Source organism: Lontra canadensis, unplaced genomic scaffold (genome assembly GCF_010015895.1).
Source record: "Lontra canadensis isolate GAN:19392208 unplaced genomic scaffold, GSC_riverotter_1.0 scaffold19, whole genome shotgun sequence".
Lineage (NCBI taxonomy): Eukaryota > Metazoa > Chordata > Mammalia > Carnivora > Mustelidae > Lontra > Lontra canadensis.
In genome coordinates this window covers 14,930,727-14,944,840 of record NW_022631013.1, presented here as the reverse complement: position 1 = coordinate 14,944,840, position 14,114 = coordinate 14,930,727, and the positions used below count along the sequence as shown (strand labels likewise).

At 48.3% G+C, this 14,114-nt stretch overlaps 1 protein-coding gene across 1 annotated transcript in view; it reads left to right on the top strand.

Moving 5' to 3' along the window:
* The window catches only part of GABBR2 (gamma-aminobutyric acid type B receptor subunit 2), a 336,043-nt gene that overhangs the window by 91,900 nt on the left and 230,029 nt on the right, over positions 1–14,114 (top strand). The window contains exon 2 of the mRNA XM_032860690.1: positions 12,373–12,510. Coding sequence (XP_032716581.1) covers positions 12,373–12,510 — 138 coding nt within the window. The remainder of the gene's footprint in view (positions 1–12,372; positions 12,511–14,114) is intronic.

Below are 14,114 nucleotides of genomic sequence, written 5' to 3'. Positions count from 1 at the left end.
AGGCAGTGGCAGGCCTGGCCTCACCCTGTGCAGGACCGAAACCCAGGCTCACCGGAGCTGGATTTATTCTTCCTTGCTTCTCTTTCCTCCTTTGTCTTCCCCATCACTGGGTCCCACTAAGGAGCCATTGAGACTGACCCATTCAGCTGGGTCCTGCTGACGTCATGAGTGCTCAAACCAGATCTCGGAACAGCCTGACCGGTGAGCTCCGCTCTGGAACGTGTTTTTCCTGGGGACGCTGGGCCAGGTTCCTCATCAGGCCTCACATCTAGACCGTGGCCACCACCTCCCAGCTGACTTCCTTTCTTCCCCCGCCCCCACCCCCACTCCGGGGCCTCCTTCCTCTACCCCAGCCTCCAGAGACATCCGTGTAAAGCTGGTTTCCTTTTCTGCACTCGCCAGATTCAAATCCTGCTTCCTGCCGTCCAAAGGAAAGAAACCACAACTTACTTGGTATCCACGCTTCCCCAGGGCACCCGCTCACTCCACCCATCCCTTTGCAGCTCGAGCTCCTGCCCCAGAAGCAAATGCTCCATTTCTCCTGCGTGCATTTCTCCTCCGGGCACTGCCCCGTCCCAGGGCCTTCGCTCACGCTTGGACTCAGCCTGCTGGGCCTCCCCGTCACCTCTGTCTCTTCTACACCTTTCAGGGCTCAGCCAGAACAGCTTTTTGTTTCCGTCTCCTTGCTCATTCCCTGATGGCCGAGAACAGTCCCAGCACCTGCCACAGGCCCTGGGGTTCTTCACCCTCCCCATCCCCCACCCCATGAGTATGACGGGAGCAAAGGAGCGCTCCGTGACTGGTCCACCCCTCTGCAGTGGCCCGCACCACATTTTACCGAACAGTTCCTGTGTCTCTCACCTCCCCTGGCCTGCACGTCTCAGAGGGCAGGGACCGAGCCTTACCCCTTCACACCTCCTGCCCTCCATCAGCAAATGGCGAGCCAGACAAGCACGCTGTGGAGACCTATGTGGGGCGGAGAGGGGCCGAGATGGCACGGTGGCACGCCACCAGCGTGTGGTCCCCCTTCAACAGGTGACCGGGCCCCCATCCCCAGGGGAAGGGCTGACAAGTCGTGACACTTGTGCAGACCTGTGGGAAGGAGCAACCCCACCGCCACCATCCCCTCCCCCTCGCCCCTCCTGACAGGCAGCCTGCCTATGCCTCGCGTTCGTGACCCTGACTTTTAAGACCGTGGCCCCTGCCTCTGGGGAGGGAACTTATGGCGAGCTCCCCAAGAAACGCAGTGTGTATCCACCAGCCTGAAAAACCCTGTGTGACTTGGGTAGATGGCTTTCCCTGTGCAGAGGAGGGATGCGAGCTACGGCTCCATCACTGTCACATACCACCGTCTGCAGCTGGCCGAGAATGCAGAGTGACAGCTTCAGGGAGAATACAGAAATGCCAGTTTTTCTCAGAATCCAGGATGGACAGTCTGGCTCTCTGGAGGCTTTGAGAAGCAGATGGTCTGTCCATCACCCTCAAGGAAAGGGTGTGAAAAACTCAAGATGGCTGGAGTTAATAAGCTCTTTGGGACAGAGATGAGGGTGGAAATACTCTTCTTTCAGTTCAGGCTCTATCCTCCCTCGGGGACTGTGTCCACCACACGGCACAGCCCGCCCAGCCGGTCTGTACCAAACACCTGTTTGGAACCAGGCCCTTTGCTGGACCAGGGCGGGAGACTAAGACAGCCCCAGCGCTGCAAATCTGGGCTGTAGGTGCGTAAGTCTCTTCAGTTCTGGTTTGACATCAGTCTCCTCCGTGAGAGGGGACATATTTTAAATGCACAGCACGCTTGCTTTCTCCTTTTTCCTGTCTTCTTTTTTGTCTCTCTTTAAAGTTTCACCTCTCTCTCATAGTTTTCCAGGTGTTTTGATTTCTTCCATTTCAAAATTTTTCCAGCGGGTGGTTGGGAATGTTTATTAGTCAAAGCCGTCTAACTGCAGTCACAGACACTCCCATATGCCAGTGGTTTCACGTATTAAGACGATTTCTTGCTCGTGTCATAGTCATGTGCAGGTCAGAGGTGTGTTGGTTGGGCGCTCTGGGGAGCAGGAGCTCTGGGAACGGTCTGGGGTGGGGAAGGGAGCAGAGAAAGGCAAGACAGGTCCTCTGACTGGGGGCAGATGTGACCCCGTGAAAAGCGGGGTAGGGAGGAAGCAGGGTGGGGAAGAAGAGGCCCAGGCAGCTTTGTGGCTCCGAGAAATTCCCAGCCAGACCAGAGACTCCAAGCTTGCCTGCTCTTGAGACTTGTGCTGGCCAGTAACAGGGAGCCCCGATTCCACCACCTGCTCAGCCAAGGGCCATGTTGCCTGGCAGGAGTGGGGCATATCCCAAAGGCACAGCTCCCAGAGGCTGTCGTCTCTTGAGACAGTCCTTCTTGTGACATTTTTCTTGAAGTGGCAGTGCCCTGCCTATGACGGCCACAGGGATTCAGGGCTGGGGGAGCTCCACACTTCGAGGACCCTGGAGTCTTCCCCACTCATACCGTGGCTGGAACAGAGAGTGCCGAGCCCCCGTGGAGGGGATTTCCAGGCCAACCCCGGGCAGAGAGCACATCACCTCGCTCACTGGCCGTGGCACAAAGCTCCGTGGTCACACGTGATCGTGGCGAAGGCTGTAGGATGTAGTGTCGCTGTGTGCCCAGGGAGGAAAACAACACAGATACGCTGGAGCGGGGATTCGATGTCCGTATCCTGACTCTGCCTCTTCCTCACTGTGTAATTCTTTGTGCAAATTACTCACCTCTCTGACCCTCAATTGCTTCATCTATTAAAATAAGAATAATAAAAGGACATATTTCACAGTGTTGTTGTGAGGAGTAAGTGTGTTAATATATATAAAGAAACAAGCCTAGTACCTGGTACAAGTAAATGCCATTATTACTATCACTCCTAGCGTTTCCAAACTTAGTATGTCAATAGATGTGTTTCTTGAGTATCTACTTTGTTCGAGGAATTTTGTGCATCACGGGGACCTACTCGTTTCTCCTAGCACTTAATACAGGCTCAGAAGATGTCTGAATGAATGAATTTCCATGGAAAAACAAGACAGTGTTTAATTCAGTTGGCCATGGTGCTGGGCTAATTTTAAACATGATTTCGCGATAAGAAATGTGAAGTCCTGTTCTTCAGCTCAGAAAGTCAAACCCAGAAGAGCAGAACGAGAAAGATTTAACATGGTTGTAAAAGCAGGCTGAGTGTGAGAAGCCCACTGGTTAAAAAAACTACCTCCTGTCTTTATAAAAATAATACATGCATTTAGAAAAATTTTTGAGTAAAACAAATAGGTACGAGGAAGAGAGTAAAAAGAAAATCATTCAAAATCTCACCATTTTGGGGGCGCCTGGGTGGCTCAGTGGGTTAAGCCTCTGCCTTCGGCTCAGGTCATGATCTCAGGGTCCTGGGATCAAGCCCCACATCTGGCTCTCTGCTCAGCAGGAAGCCTGCTTCCCCTCCTCTCTCTGCCTGCCTCTCTGCCTGCTTGTGATCTCTGTCTCTATCAAATAAATAAATAAAATATTAAAAAAAAAAAAACAAAATAAAAACAAAATCTCACCATTGTTAACATTAGAGGAGTCTCATTCCAGACAGGTCGCCATGCATATGTTACGAGGAGAGAGATGGACTGAAATCATTTTATAAAAAGATCATTATTATGTGCTATTTAAAACTGACAACTTTTACTTTTTTGAAGGCCACAGGAGAAAATAAGGAAATACAATTTCTCCACATTACACAATTTTGATCCACTACAGAAAATCCTGATTTCTAAAATATCAAGGGTAATAGAAGACAATGAAAAGCAGTGAGGTTTGAGTCCTGGTTTTTAAACTCCAGTTTTCAATGTTAGATGAAATCAGTCCAAATTTTCCTGTGGAAGAAAAGGAAATTTGCAATCCTACAACTCCTTTTCCCTTCTCTTCTTTCCGGAGTTTTATGTTACGTTAATTTCTTCACTTTGCTGGTTGTTTACTGTGAGATGGGTGCAGTACTCAGAATTGCTCCTTGTTAGCTAGAAGCCTCTCTGTTCCTGAGATTTGGGTTTTGAGTCATGTTTTGGTTGACTACATTTCTCATCAAGTAGTCTTTTCCTTCCCCCCCATCCCCAACAAGAAACTTTCATAGATGTTTTGTTACCAAGATTATGTGTGCTAATTTAGTACTTTTTTTTTTTTTTTACCGACATTAAGGTCTATGTAAAGTAGGTGCCAAATACAAGGACTGTATTCTAAGGTCACATTAATAGAAGTCCATGCTCAGAATGTGGGAGGTGATCATTTCGTTCAGTTTAGCATTGCATCTAGGCATGCTCTGAACAAATCAATAAGGAAAATACAACCCACTAGAAAAACAGGCAAAGTCCCTGGTCCCCAAAAAAGAAACAAAACACCTATAAACATATGAAAAGATGGCTATCCTCTTAAACCATCAAGGACAGACAAATTGAAGTGACATCAATATGTACAAGATTGGCAAAAATCTAGAGCTGGTGCCATGGGAAAGAGCAGGGATGTGGAGAAGGGAGACCTCTTGAACACTGACAGTAGGAGTGTCAATGGATAAAATCACTTTGAAAAAATGTGGGAAATCCTGTGATTTAACAATTCCATTTCCAGGTTTAGATGCTAGAGGAGCTCTGCACATATGTGCGAGGGGACACATACAGACATTTTCAAACATCTTATTTATAACAGCAACCAAATAAAATACGGGTAACAATCCAAGTGTCCCATCAACAGGGCAAGGAGCAGATAAAGCATGACATAATCCTACCTGGGAATACTACACAGCTCTAAAAATGAATGAACTGCCCTCACGTTCAGCCACAAACATCTCACAAACAATGCGAAGCCATACAGAGGTGTTCAGTTCAAGTTTCAAGCAAAATATACAGCCTGATTCTACATATATATACACATTCAGAAACAAGTAACATTATATGATATAGCATTTAGGAAACATAAATGTGTAATGAAACAATAAAGAAAAGCAAGAAAGGGGCACCTGGGTGGCTTAGTCAGTTAAGCATCTGCCTTCGGCCCAGATCATGATCCAGGGGTCCTGGGATCGAGCCCCGCATCGGTCTCCCTGCTCAGCGGGGAGCCTGTTTCTCCTCCCTCTCCCCCAGTTTGTGCTCTCTCTCTGTCTCTCAAATAAATAAATACAATCTTTAAAAAAAGAAAAGCAAGGAAGGCTAAATCCAGACTAGGGGCACCCCCTGAGTGAAGGAGGGTGACCACACAGGCTTCCACACAAGCTGGGTATTGGGTATACTGGAGGTTCCTATTACTCTTTTTCATATTTTATGTAAGTTGTATGTGTATGGTATAATCTTTCCTACAAGTGAAATATTTCATAATGATGTATTTTTATTTAAACTAGAACAGTGCTGTGAAGTGACACTGCTTGGGATAGAATCCTCACCCTTTTTGTGACCTTGGACAGGTTATTTAACTGCTCTGGTGCTCAGTTTCCTTCTCAGTGAGGCTGGACATCATACCAGTGTACCTGTCTTATAACAGTATTGTCATGGACAGGGTAATTTACGTGAAGTTCTCAGTACCATGCCGAACACAGAGTGAGTTCACAATTCAGGTTAGCTGGTGTCCCTTTTCTGTCTCTTTATCTGCGGGGCAGATAGTGGAATTGGGGGTGGGGGTTGCATCCTAAAAATGTCTGTCCTCTGAAGCCTCTGCTGAGGATGGCCACAGATGGAAAGGCTGTCACACCACATCCTATGGAGATGATTAGAAGAGTGAAGGGTCATTTGGCCTGAAAGGTCTCCTAGAGTCAAGTCAGTCTGCCTGAATTTAGGTGTCTGAAGGGCTCTCATGGGAACGGAAGACTGTACGAATTCTAAAAGGCTCCAGAACAGGGGTGGGCAAACTATGTCCCATGGCTCAAATCTGACTGCCACCTGTTTCGGTAAATGCAATTTTACTGGAATGCAGCCAGGTTCATTTTTTTTTTTTAATGTATTTTCTATGGCTGCTTCTGTGCTCCAAAGGGTTGACAGGTTGCAACAGATACCACATGGTCTCCAAAGCCTAAAATATTTCCTGCCTGGCCCTTTACGGGAAAAGTTTGCTAACCTCTGCTCTAGGATGAGAACTTAAGTGTTAAAGGAGGGTGATTTTTAAGACTTTCTAAGAAGCAGAGCTGGCTCACCAAGGACCACTAAGCTCTCCGGTTCAGGAGTGAGACTCCTGTCACTGGAGGGATGTAAGCAGATGCTGACTGCTCCTGGAGCAGGGCCACAGAGGAGGACTTTGTATCTGGGACAGGTTGGACATATCAGTGTTTAAATTCTCCTTCAAGTCTGAAATTCTGTACAGAGTAATTCTCAGTTTCAAATTGGTCGTTATTAGCTCTGACATTTTCTTGGCATTTTTACATTTTAACTCTCAGCAACATTTGCTTTGAAATTTTGAAGTCAAAGAAAGTATTTAAATTCTTTAAAAATGAGATTTTAAGTGAGAAATGGAATGTATTCCAGAGTTCTACTTTTTCATTTAAAAAATGAATTTAAAAATTTAAAAAATGGATTTTCATGGCTTTTGGATCTAGTCCCCTTTATAGGTGCTGAATTTTAAGAGCCTATATGTGCCAATTATGATTTCTCTGTGACAAGTGCGTCCTTACTGGAAAGGAGGAGCCATTGGAAATGAAATTTCCAGGCAGGGAGTTTGGGGGCAGTGAGCTGCCATAGGTGTGGAATCTGTGGAAGGCAAAGAGGAAACATACCGGAGAGGAAAGGGGAGTGGGGGCCGGGGAAGCAGTAGTTACTGAGGGCCTACTGTGTGCCAGAGCCCATGTCCAGGTTGCAAAACTGCAGATCAGAGGCTGTGGCCCATTGTCCATAAGCTTTGAACTTCTGCATGAGAATGTGAGCAGGTGGGAAGGTTCTAGTTGGAGAGGTGGGGAAGTCGGAGAACATGATAAAGCCCATAGCTTTCTTCCAGGACACGAGAACCCCTGTACAGGGGCTCTGAGAGCAATTCATCAAAAGCCAAAGCACTCAGAGACAACTTGCCATAAACAGTTTCTCAGAATGATAGTTTTGTCCAGTGACCGGCTCACTAAAAGCCATCTGACAGACACCTTAAATGGGGGAGTAGAGAAGCTTTGGCATCTCCCCGGCTCATGCAAGGGAGGGTCTGAAGTCTGCAAGAAGAGGACGGTAATACACAGGCATTAGGGGGACGTCTCTGGGTGCAGCCTTTAGGAGGGACTGAAATGTGAAATACAGGTGAAATTGACTTTCACTAGAGCCGGAAGGACGAATCCTCCTGAAATGGCCGTGTGAAGTGTCTGCGAGGAGTCCCTCAGGAAACTCACACTTAGAGAAATTCCCCTGGTGATTTGGTGAATTGATTATCAGCCAAACCAATGTGCAGTGGGTCAGCTTTGAGGGAGTGTGCTCAAGCGACTGGCTCACCCAGCCTCGCCTCTGGGACACTTGCCTGCCCTTCCTAGGCTAAAGACAAAAATCATACACCGGCAAGAACCTCTGGGGTCCTTCCCTCCCTGGTTTCCAGGCATTTTATGCCGCTAGCAATAGAATCCCCTTCTCCAATTAAGTAGCACAGGGAACCTGGATGCTGAAGACAGGAGAGATACACGGAGAGCTCTGGCTGAAGTGAAGGCAGAGAGCCCAGAGGGCTCCTTGCTGGCTCCACGTCTCTTCCAGGTCCTAGGTGCCCAAGGGGCTCCGCCTGACAAGCTCCAAGCTGGTCTAGCCACAAAGACTCAGCTTTGGTTGGCTGGAAAGTCTCTCTAATTAGGACACTATTGGTACAAGGCACAAAGATACAGTATCAGAAGTAAGAATGAGGAAGCATAGCCGCTAAAATGGGACAGATAGGTCCATGTGATTCTTATTTGGTAGTCGCTATCAATGTGTTCCCTGCAGGGAAGCCGAAACAGTGTGCTTGGTGCCCAGGAGGTGGCTTATCCTGCCTCAGGTCCACAGCGCTGAAGCTGGAAGCATTATCCTGGGGGAAGTGGTCCTTTCCAGAACACTGCTAGCTTTAACATCCTGTTGGCCTGGTGAGGTGAGTTCAGATTATTGAGAAGCTCTGAACTGGGACTCGTGAAAACCCTTCCCCAGTCCTGATAGGACTGTGACAAACCCCCTCCCTTCCCTCCGTCCTCTGGTCCTCGGTGTGCATCCGAAAATGAGGGTACAGGGCTGGCTAGATGAGCGATGCCCACGTGTTTGGATTTCACACATCAGTAAAAGCTAACTTAGAGCGCAGCGTGGAAGGGGCATGGAAGAGAAACTTAGATTAAAAAAAAGACCACACGCTTTATTTTGGGGGCTTCTGGGTGGCTCAGCTGGTTAAGCATCTGCCTTTGGCTCAGGTCATGATCTCAGGGTCCTGGGATCAAGCCCCACATCGGGCTCCCTGCTCAGCAGAGAGCCTGCTCCTCCCTCTGCCTGCTGCTCCCCCTGCTCTCTCTCTGAAATAAAATCTTAAAAAAAAAACACAAACGTTATTTTGTCACATCAGGACATTAAGAACAAAACCCTCCCATCATCTGTAATTTTATAACAGAAAAACATTTCAACATCACAAAAACTAGGAAGGATCTATAAATTAAGGATGGTTTTTAAAATGGAATACACTTATCTTTAAGGAAAACCTCATTCTGTTATTCTTACTTTTCTCCTTTTACTGCACCATGTGAGTTTCCTGTTGCTGCCCTAACAGACGATAGCAGATTTCGTGGTTTATGCCACAACCTCGCTCACAGGGGTCAGACGCCCGGGCACTGTGTGATTGTGTTGCGCCCTCTGCTCGGGACTTCAGAAGGTTGAAAATCAAAGTGTTAGCTGGGCAGGGTTCTTAACTGGAGGCTCACCTGGGGAAGAGCCAAGTCTTTTTGATTGTAGGACTGAAGCCCCCGTTTCCTTGACCTGTGGCCCCCTTCATCTTTGAGCCAACAGGCACACTGAATGTATCTCATGCTTGGAACCTCTGATTTCACTCTGGCTACCAGCAGAAAAGATCTCTGCTTTTCAGGGCTTGTGTGATTACATAGATCACCTGGATAATTCTTTGAGGTCAGCTGGTAAGAAACCTTAATGATATCTGCACAGGTTTTGCATGTGACATAATTATTCGTGAGAGTAAAAGCAAAGGCACAGGTCCTGGGGGCCAAAATTCTGCCATCCACACCCAGCCTGGTGAAAACGGAGTCAGATAAACATTTGCAAACATTAGAAGGTTCCATCAGTTCAAATACTGGTTGTCAAATATTCTCCTATTCTTGAGCTGACATTCAAAAGCTGTGTATTTGTGAGAAGTCAGGACAATATCATCATTACAGAATCTTGCCCAGACAAGGGGCCGGGGAAATGTTTGCAGAGCAAACAAGTATTAGTAAGTTCGTTGTTGCTAATATTATTTTAATGCAACTTTGATTATAAATCTTGCAGTACTGTATTATCATTGTCATTAGCTACAGATTAGAAAACAAGCTAAAATAATTACAGGAATGTATTAAAATGGGAAATGATTCTGGAAATCATGGTAGAAACAATTAAAACATGACCTGCTCTGTTATATCTGCCATGTTCTGCTGAGGTTGGAGAATGTTGCTTTCAATCAAGGAATGGGGACATTAAATAGAGGCCCCCAGGAAACAATAAGAACTTTTTGAGAAGTTCTTTAGAATAAGAACTTTAGTTTTTCTTCTCTCCCTTCCTCCTCCCTTCCCACCTTTTGTTTTCCTCTCTCTCTTTCTTTCTTGGCAAAAAAATTTAGCATGGTCATTTTTTAAATTAAATTTAACTTTTAAAGTGGCATTATTTCCCAAATCTCTGCAGGCTGCAATCCAGCACCCTTGCTTGGCCCCTCAGCCCTTGTCCAGGCCCTTTGCTGCCATCCCCAGGTGTCCAAAGCCCAGCCCCTCCCCTCCCCCTGCTCTGGGGGCATCAGCTGTGAAAACAGTGACAAAAATCTTGCCTTCAGGGGATTACATTCTATTCGGGAGGTCAGTCAATCTACAGGCAACAAAAAAACAGGATGATTTCAGATAATTTTAAGAACTGCCTTAGGGCAATAAATAAGGTGGCATGTTAGGGTGGGGCTGGTGGTGGGGGACATTTTGGATGGGGGACAGTGATGAGGTCTGTGAGGCGGTAACAGCTATGCTGAGACCTGGATGATGAGAAGGAGTGAACCATGCTGAGAACCAAGGGAATGTTGTTGCTGGCAAAGAAAACAGCAAGTGCAAAGGCCCAGAGGCAGGAAGGAAATTGATTTCCATTTCAAGGAGCAGAAAGAAGGCTGGGTGAGCTGTAGTTGGTGAGCAAGGGAGAGAGTGGAGGGAAATGAGGTCAGAGTGGGAGGCAGGATTGGACCTTGTGGCTTCTGTATCCATGATGATAGGGAGGGTTCAGACCCTGATACCAAACTTGTAAATAATACAAAACAGTTATTAGATAACCCTTTAGCCTAACACTTAGAGCCTCTTCTAGCTGCCCTGCTTAAGAGTCATCTGACTGGGGGAATTTAAGCCCTAGACACTTTACAATTCTCTACAACTGACATGATGTGCCAATCTGTAGGGATTTTCTTTTCTGTCCCCAAAGTTACTTTTATTGCCCTATAGGACATTAACCAGTTTTGTACCTGATTTGGCAATCTTACCTTATTCTTACTTTTCCTTTCACTATAAAAATCCTGGTCACTCAAGTTTCCTTTTGAATCTACTTTGTCATTCTGCAGATCCCCTTGTTAATGAGTTAAATAAAAGGTTGACATGTACCCAGTCTCAATTTTCATGAGAGTTATGTTTTTTAACCTTTTGAGAATCAACATTCTGCTAAGGAGATGGGCTTTAAGTGCACGGAAAGCAGGACCACCAGAAAGACTGGTTTATGTTTTACAAAGCACCCCCAGAAGGCGGCTGGGTGGTGAGCAGGCTTACCTGGACCCCCGGGGAAGCGAGAAGCCCAGCTAGGCGTCAGTGCCTCTGTGCAGGGAAGAGATGACGACACGGCTTGAGTGACAGAGGTGCAGGTGGAAGTCAGTAACATTTGAGGACATTTGTCCCGGTTAATTTCCATATTGGGTTGCTGGGATCTGTTTTAGGGCTCAGGTTTCCACTCTAGGATGCAAGCACCTGGGCAGGGGGCTGGGTCCAGCTTGTATGTTGCCTAAGTACCCAGCCCCGGACTAAACATGACAGTGCATGGCAAGTGTTTGCTGAGCGAATTCTTCCTTCTAGATTTTCCTCCTCCTCCTCCTTTTCCTTTTCTTCCTCCCCTTTTTCCTCCTCCTCTTCTTCCTTCTTTTTTTATTGTGATAAATTATGCAGAACATAAGATTAACCATTTTAACCATTCGTTAAGTACACAGTGGAATGGCATCAGGTACATTCATGAGGCTGTGCGACCATCACCGCCATCCATCTCCAGAACGTTCCCATCCTCCCCGTTAAACACTGATTCCCCATGCCCTTCTCCCCCAGCCCCCAGCAGCAACCATTCTGCTTTCTGTCTTTATGAATTTGACTCCTCTAGAGACCTCATCTAAGTGGAATCCTACAATAGCTGTCCTTTTGCATCTGGCTTATTTCACTTAGTATAATGTCATCAAGGTTCCTCTGTGTTGTAGCATGCGCCAGGGTCTCCTTCCTTTTTATGGCTGAAAAATACTCCGTTGTGTGTCTATACCGCATTTCGTTTATCCCTTCATCTCTTGAAGGATATTTGGGTTGTTTTCCCCTTTTGGCTATTGTGAATCGTGTTGCTATGAACGTGGGTGTGCAGATACGTCTTGGAGTCCCTGCTTCTGGTTCTTTGGCTCCCGGATCTTGGTCTGTCTACCCAGCAGCGGAATGCCGGCTCGTACAGTAATCCTGTTTAAGGTTTTGGAGTCCTGCAATACTACATTGTACATTCCCCCAGCAAAGCACCAGCATCCCCATTTCTCTGCGTGTCTTGGCTTCCTCGCCAACACTTACATTTTGTGCTTTTTTGTTGCTAGACATTCTAATGGGTGTGGATTTGTGCCCTTTTAACATGTAAATGACTGCAGGAAGGTGGAGACCCCAGAGGAAGACATTTTGGGGCCCTTTCCTCAGTGTGCAGAGCAGGGAGATAGCCACAGAGGCAGAGGTCCTGGATTGGGAGGGTGCTCAGCGGGAAGAGAGCTGGGCTGGGGGGTACCAACATCACACTCGCTGAGCTTGTCGTCTGGGCCCAGGGCTGGCTTCGAGAGAGGCCTCCCAAGAGGGGAGCTGAAACCCAGCCGGTTTCCCATGAGGAAATTTGTTTGTGTGAGTCCACCGTTGGGCCCCTGCCCCTGGGGAAAGCTGTTTCTAATTTGGGTTCCTCTTTCTGTCTCTTGCTTTCCAGTGTGATAACGCGAAAGGGTTGAAAGCCTTCTACGATGCAATAAAATATGGGCCGAACCACTTGATGGTGTTTGGAGGAGTCTGTCCATCTGTTACGTCCATCATTGCGGAGTCCCTCCAAGGCTGGAATCTAGTGCAGGTAAGGTCCAGGTCGTCTTTGGTTGGGGGATTGTCCTTAGCCACCAGTCTTTTGCAGGAATGGCTCCTGGTACAACCTAGCTCCTGAGTTGCCCGGGTCAGGCCTCCCTGACTCTTCTCTGGAGGATTGATTGCCCAGCCCCCCGCCGCCCCACCTCCTGGACTGACCCCCTCCCCCGGGCTGGTGCTGGCAAGGCCCACACGGTGGGTCTCCTTGGGGTAACCCCAACACCCCCACTGCGTGTTTGGAATCTTTCAATGACATCCTAGCCTGACTCTGTCACCAATGTCCAGCCGGTCTGCCTGCCCAGTGTCCTCTTCTATCCCTGCCATTCTGTCCATGCCTCAGCCCCTCGTGACCGCCCGCCCTTTCGCCAAAGGCATCTTGCACCTTCCGGCCTCTGAGCCCTGCTCTCACTGTTCCCTGATCAGATGGGCCTTTCTCAACTTGCTGCTGAGCCCCCCTCCCCCACTGACATGGCCTTGTGCATCAAGACACCCCCCCAAACACTGCACACAGGGCTTCGCCGGGGCTCCTGGCCAGGGTGCACTCTTTACACTGGCTAAGGTCCTACACCAGCCAGCCAGGGAGGACATGGGCTGATGGAGGCAAACCTCGCTAGTGTCAGGTGTTGTTTGGAACGGGAGAAGAAGGGCGTGGAAAGATGAGGGGTGGCTCACGCCGTGTGTATGGGTCTTTGCTCTGGCCATCCGGCCATCCAGCAGAGAGAATGTTCAGCTTATTCTGCACCTGGGGTTTTGGTAGACTCTGGGAACACAGTGCTGACAGGACAGGGTGGGCATCTACCTGTTCAGAGCCTATGTGCTAGGAGGGAGGCAGGCAGCGAGCAAGTGAACAGGTCACCCTACTAAGAGCCGACACTGGTGCCGTATGCGTGCCAGACTTAGAACCTACTAGATGCTGTTCTGAGCACTTCTTTGCATTGATTCAGTCCTTACACCTGTTGTCTGTGCTGTGGCCAGTATTATCGCCCTCATTTTATAAATCAGAAAACCTGGGCACGCAGAAGCCTAGTGACTGGCACAAGGACCCTCAGCGCATAGGTAACAGAGCAAGGATTTAAACTCAGGGAGTCTCGAACTGAGCCTATGGTAGGAAACAGCCAGGACAGAAATAGTCAGAGTGATGGGACTAGTGGCGACCGTCCCAAGGCAGTTGGGGAGTGCCTCTTGGCAGAGGTGACATTTGAGCTGAGACCTGTAGCATGAGAAGGAGCGGTTTGGGTGGCTGGAATGGTCAATGCAGATGGCCTGTGCTGGGGAAGAACTTGGCTCATTCAGGGAGCAGAGGACGGGTCACTGGGGAGCCGGGGTGAGAATGAGGAGGCCATCGAAGCCTGACCACAGCAGATCGGGTTTCCCTGCATTCCTGTTGACTGAGGAGCTCAGGGAGTCTGGCCCTGCTTGCATGAGGAGCTGGAGGTAGAGCCCCGACCTCACGGCCCAGAGGGAGGCCGGAGCTACCCGTGACTGAGGTATGAGGAAGAAGGGGTGAGGTCCTGGGGAGGGCCACCCACTCAGCGCACGGGCAAGGAAGGCTTCCCAGAGTAGCGATGTGGAGCTGGCTGGGAAGGAGGAGAGGAT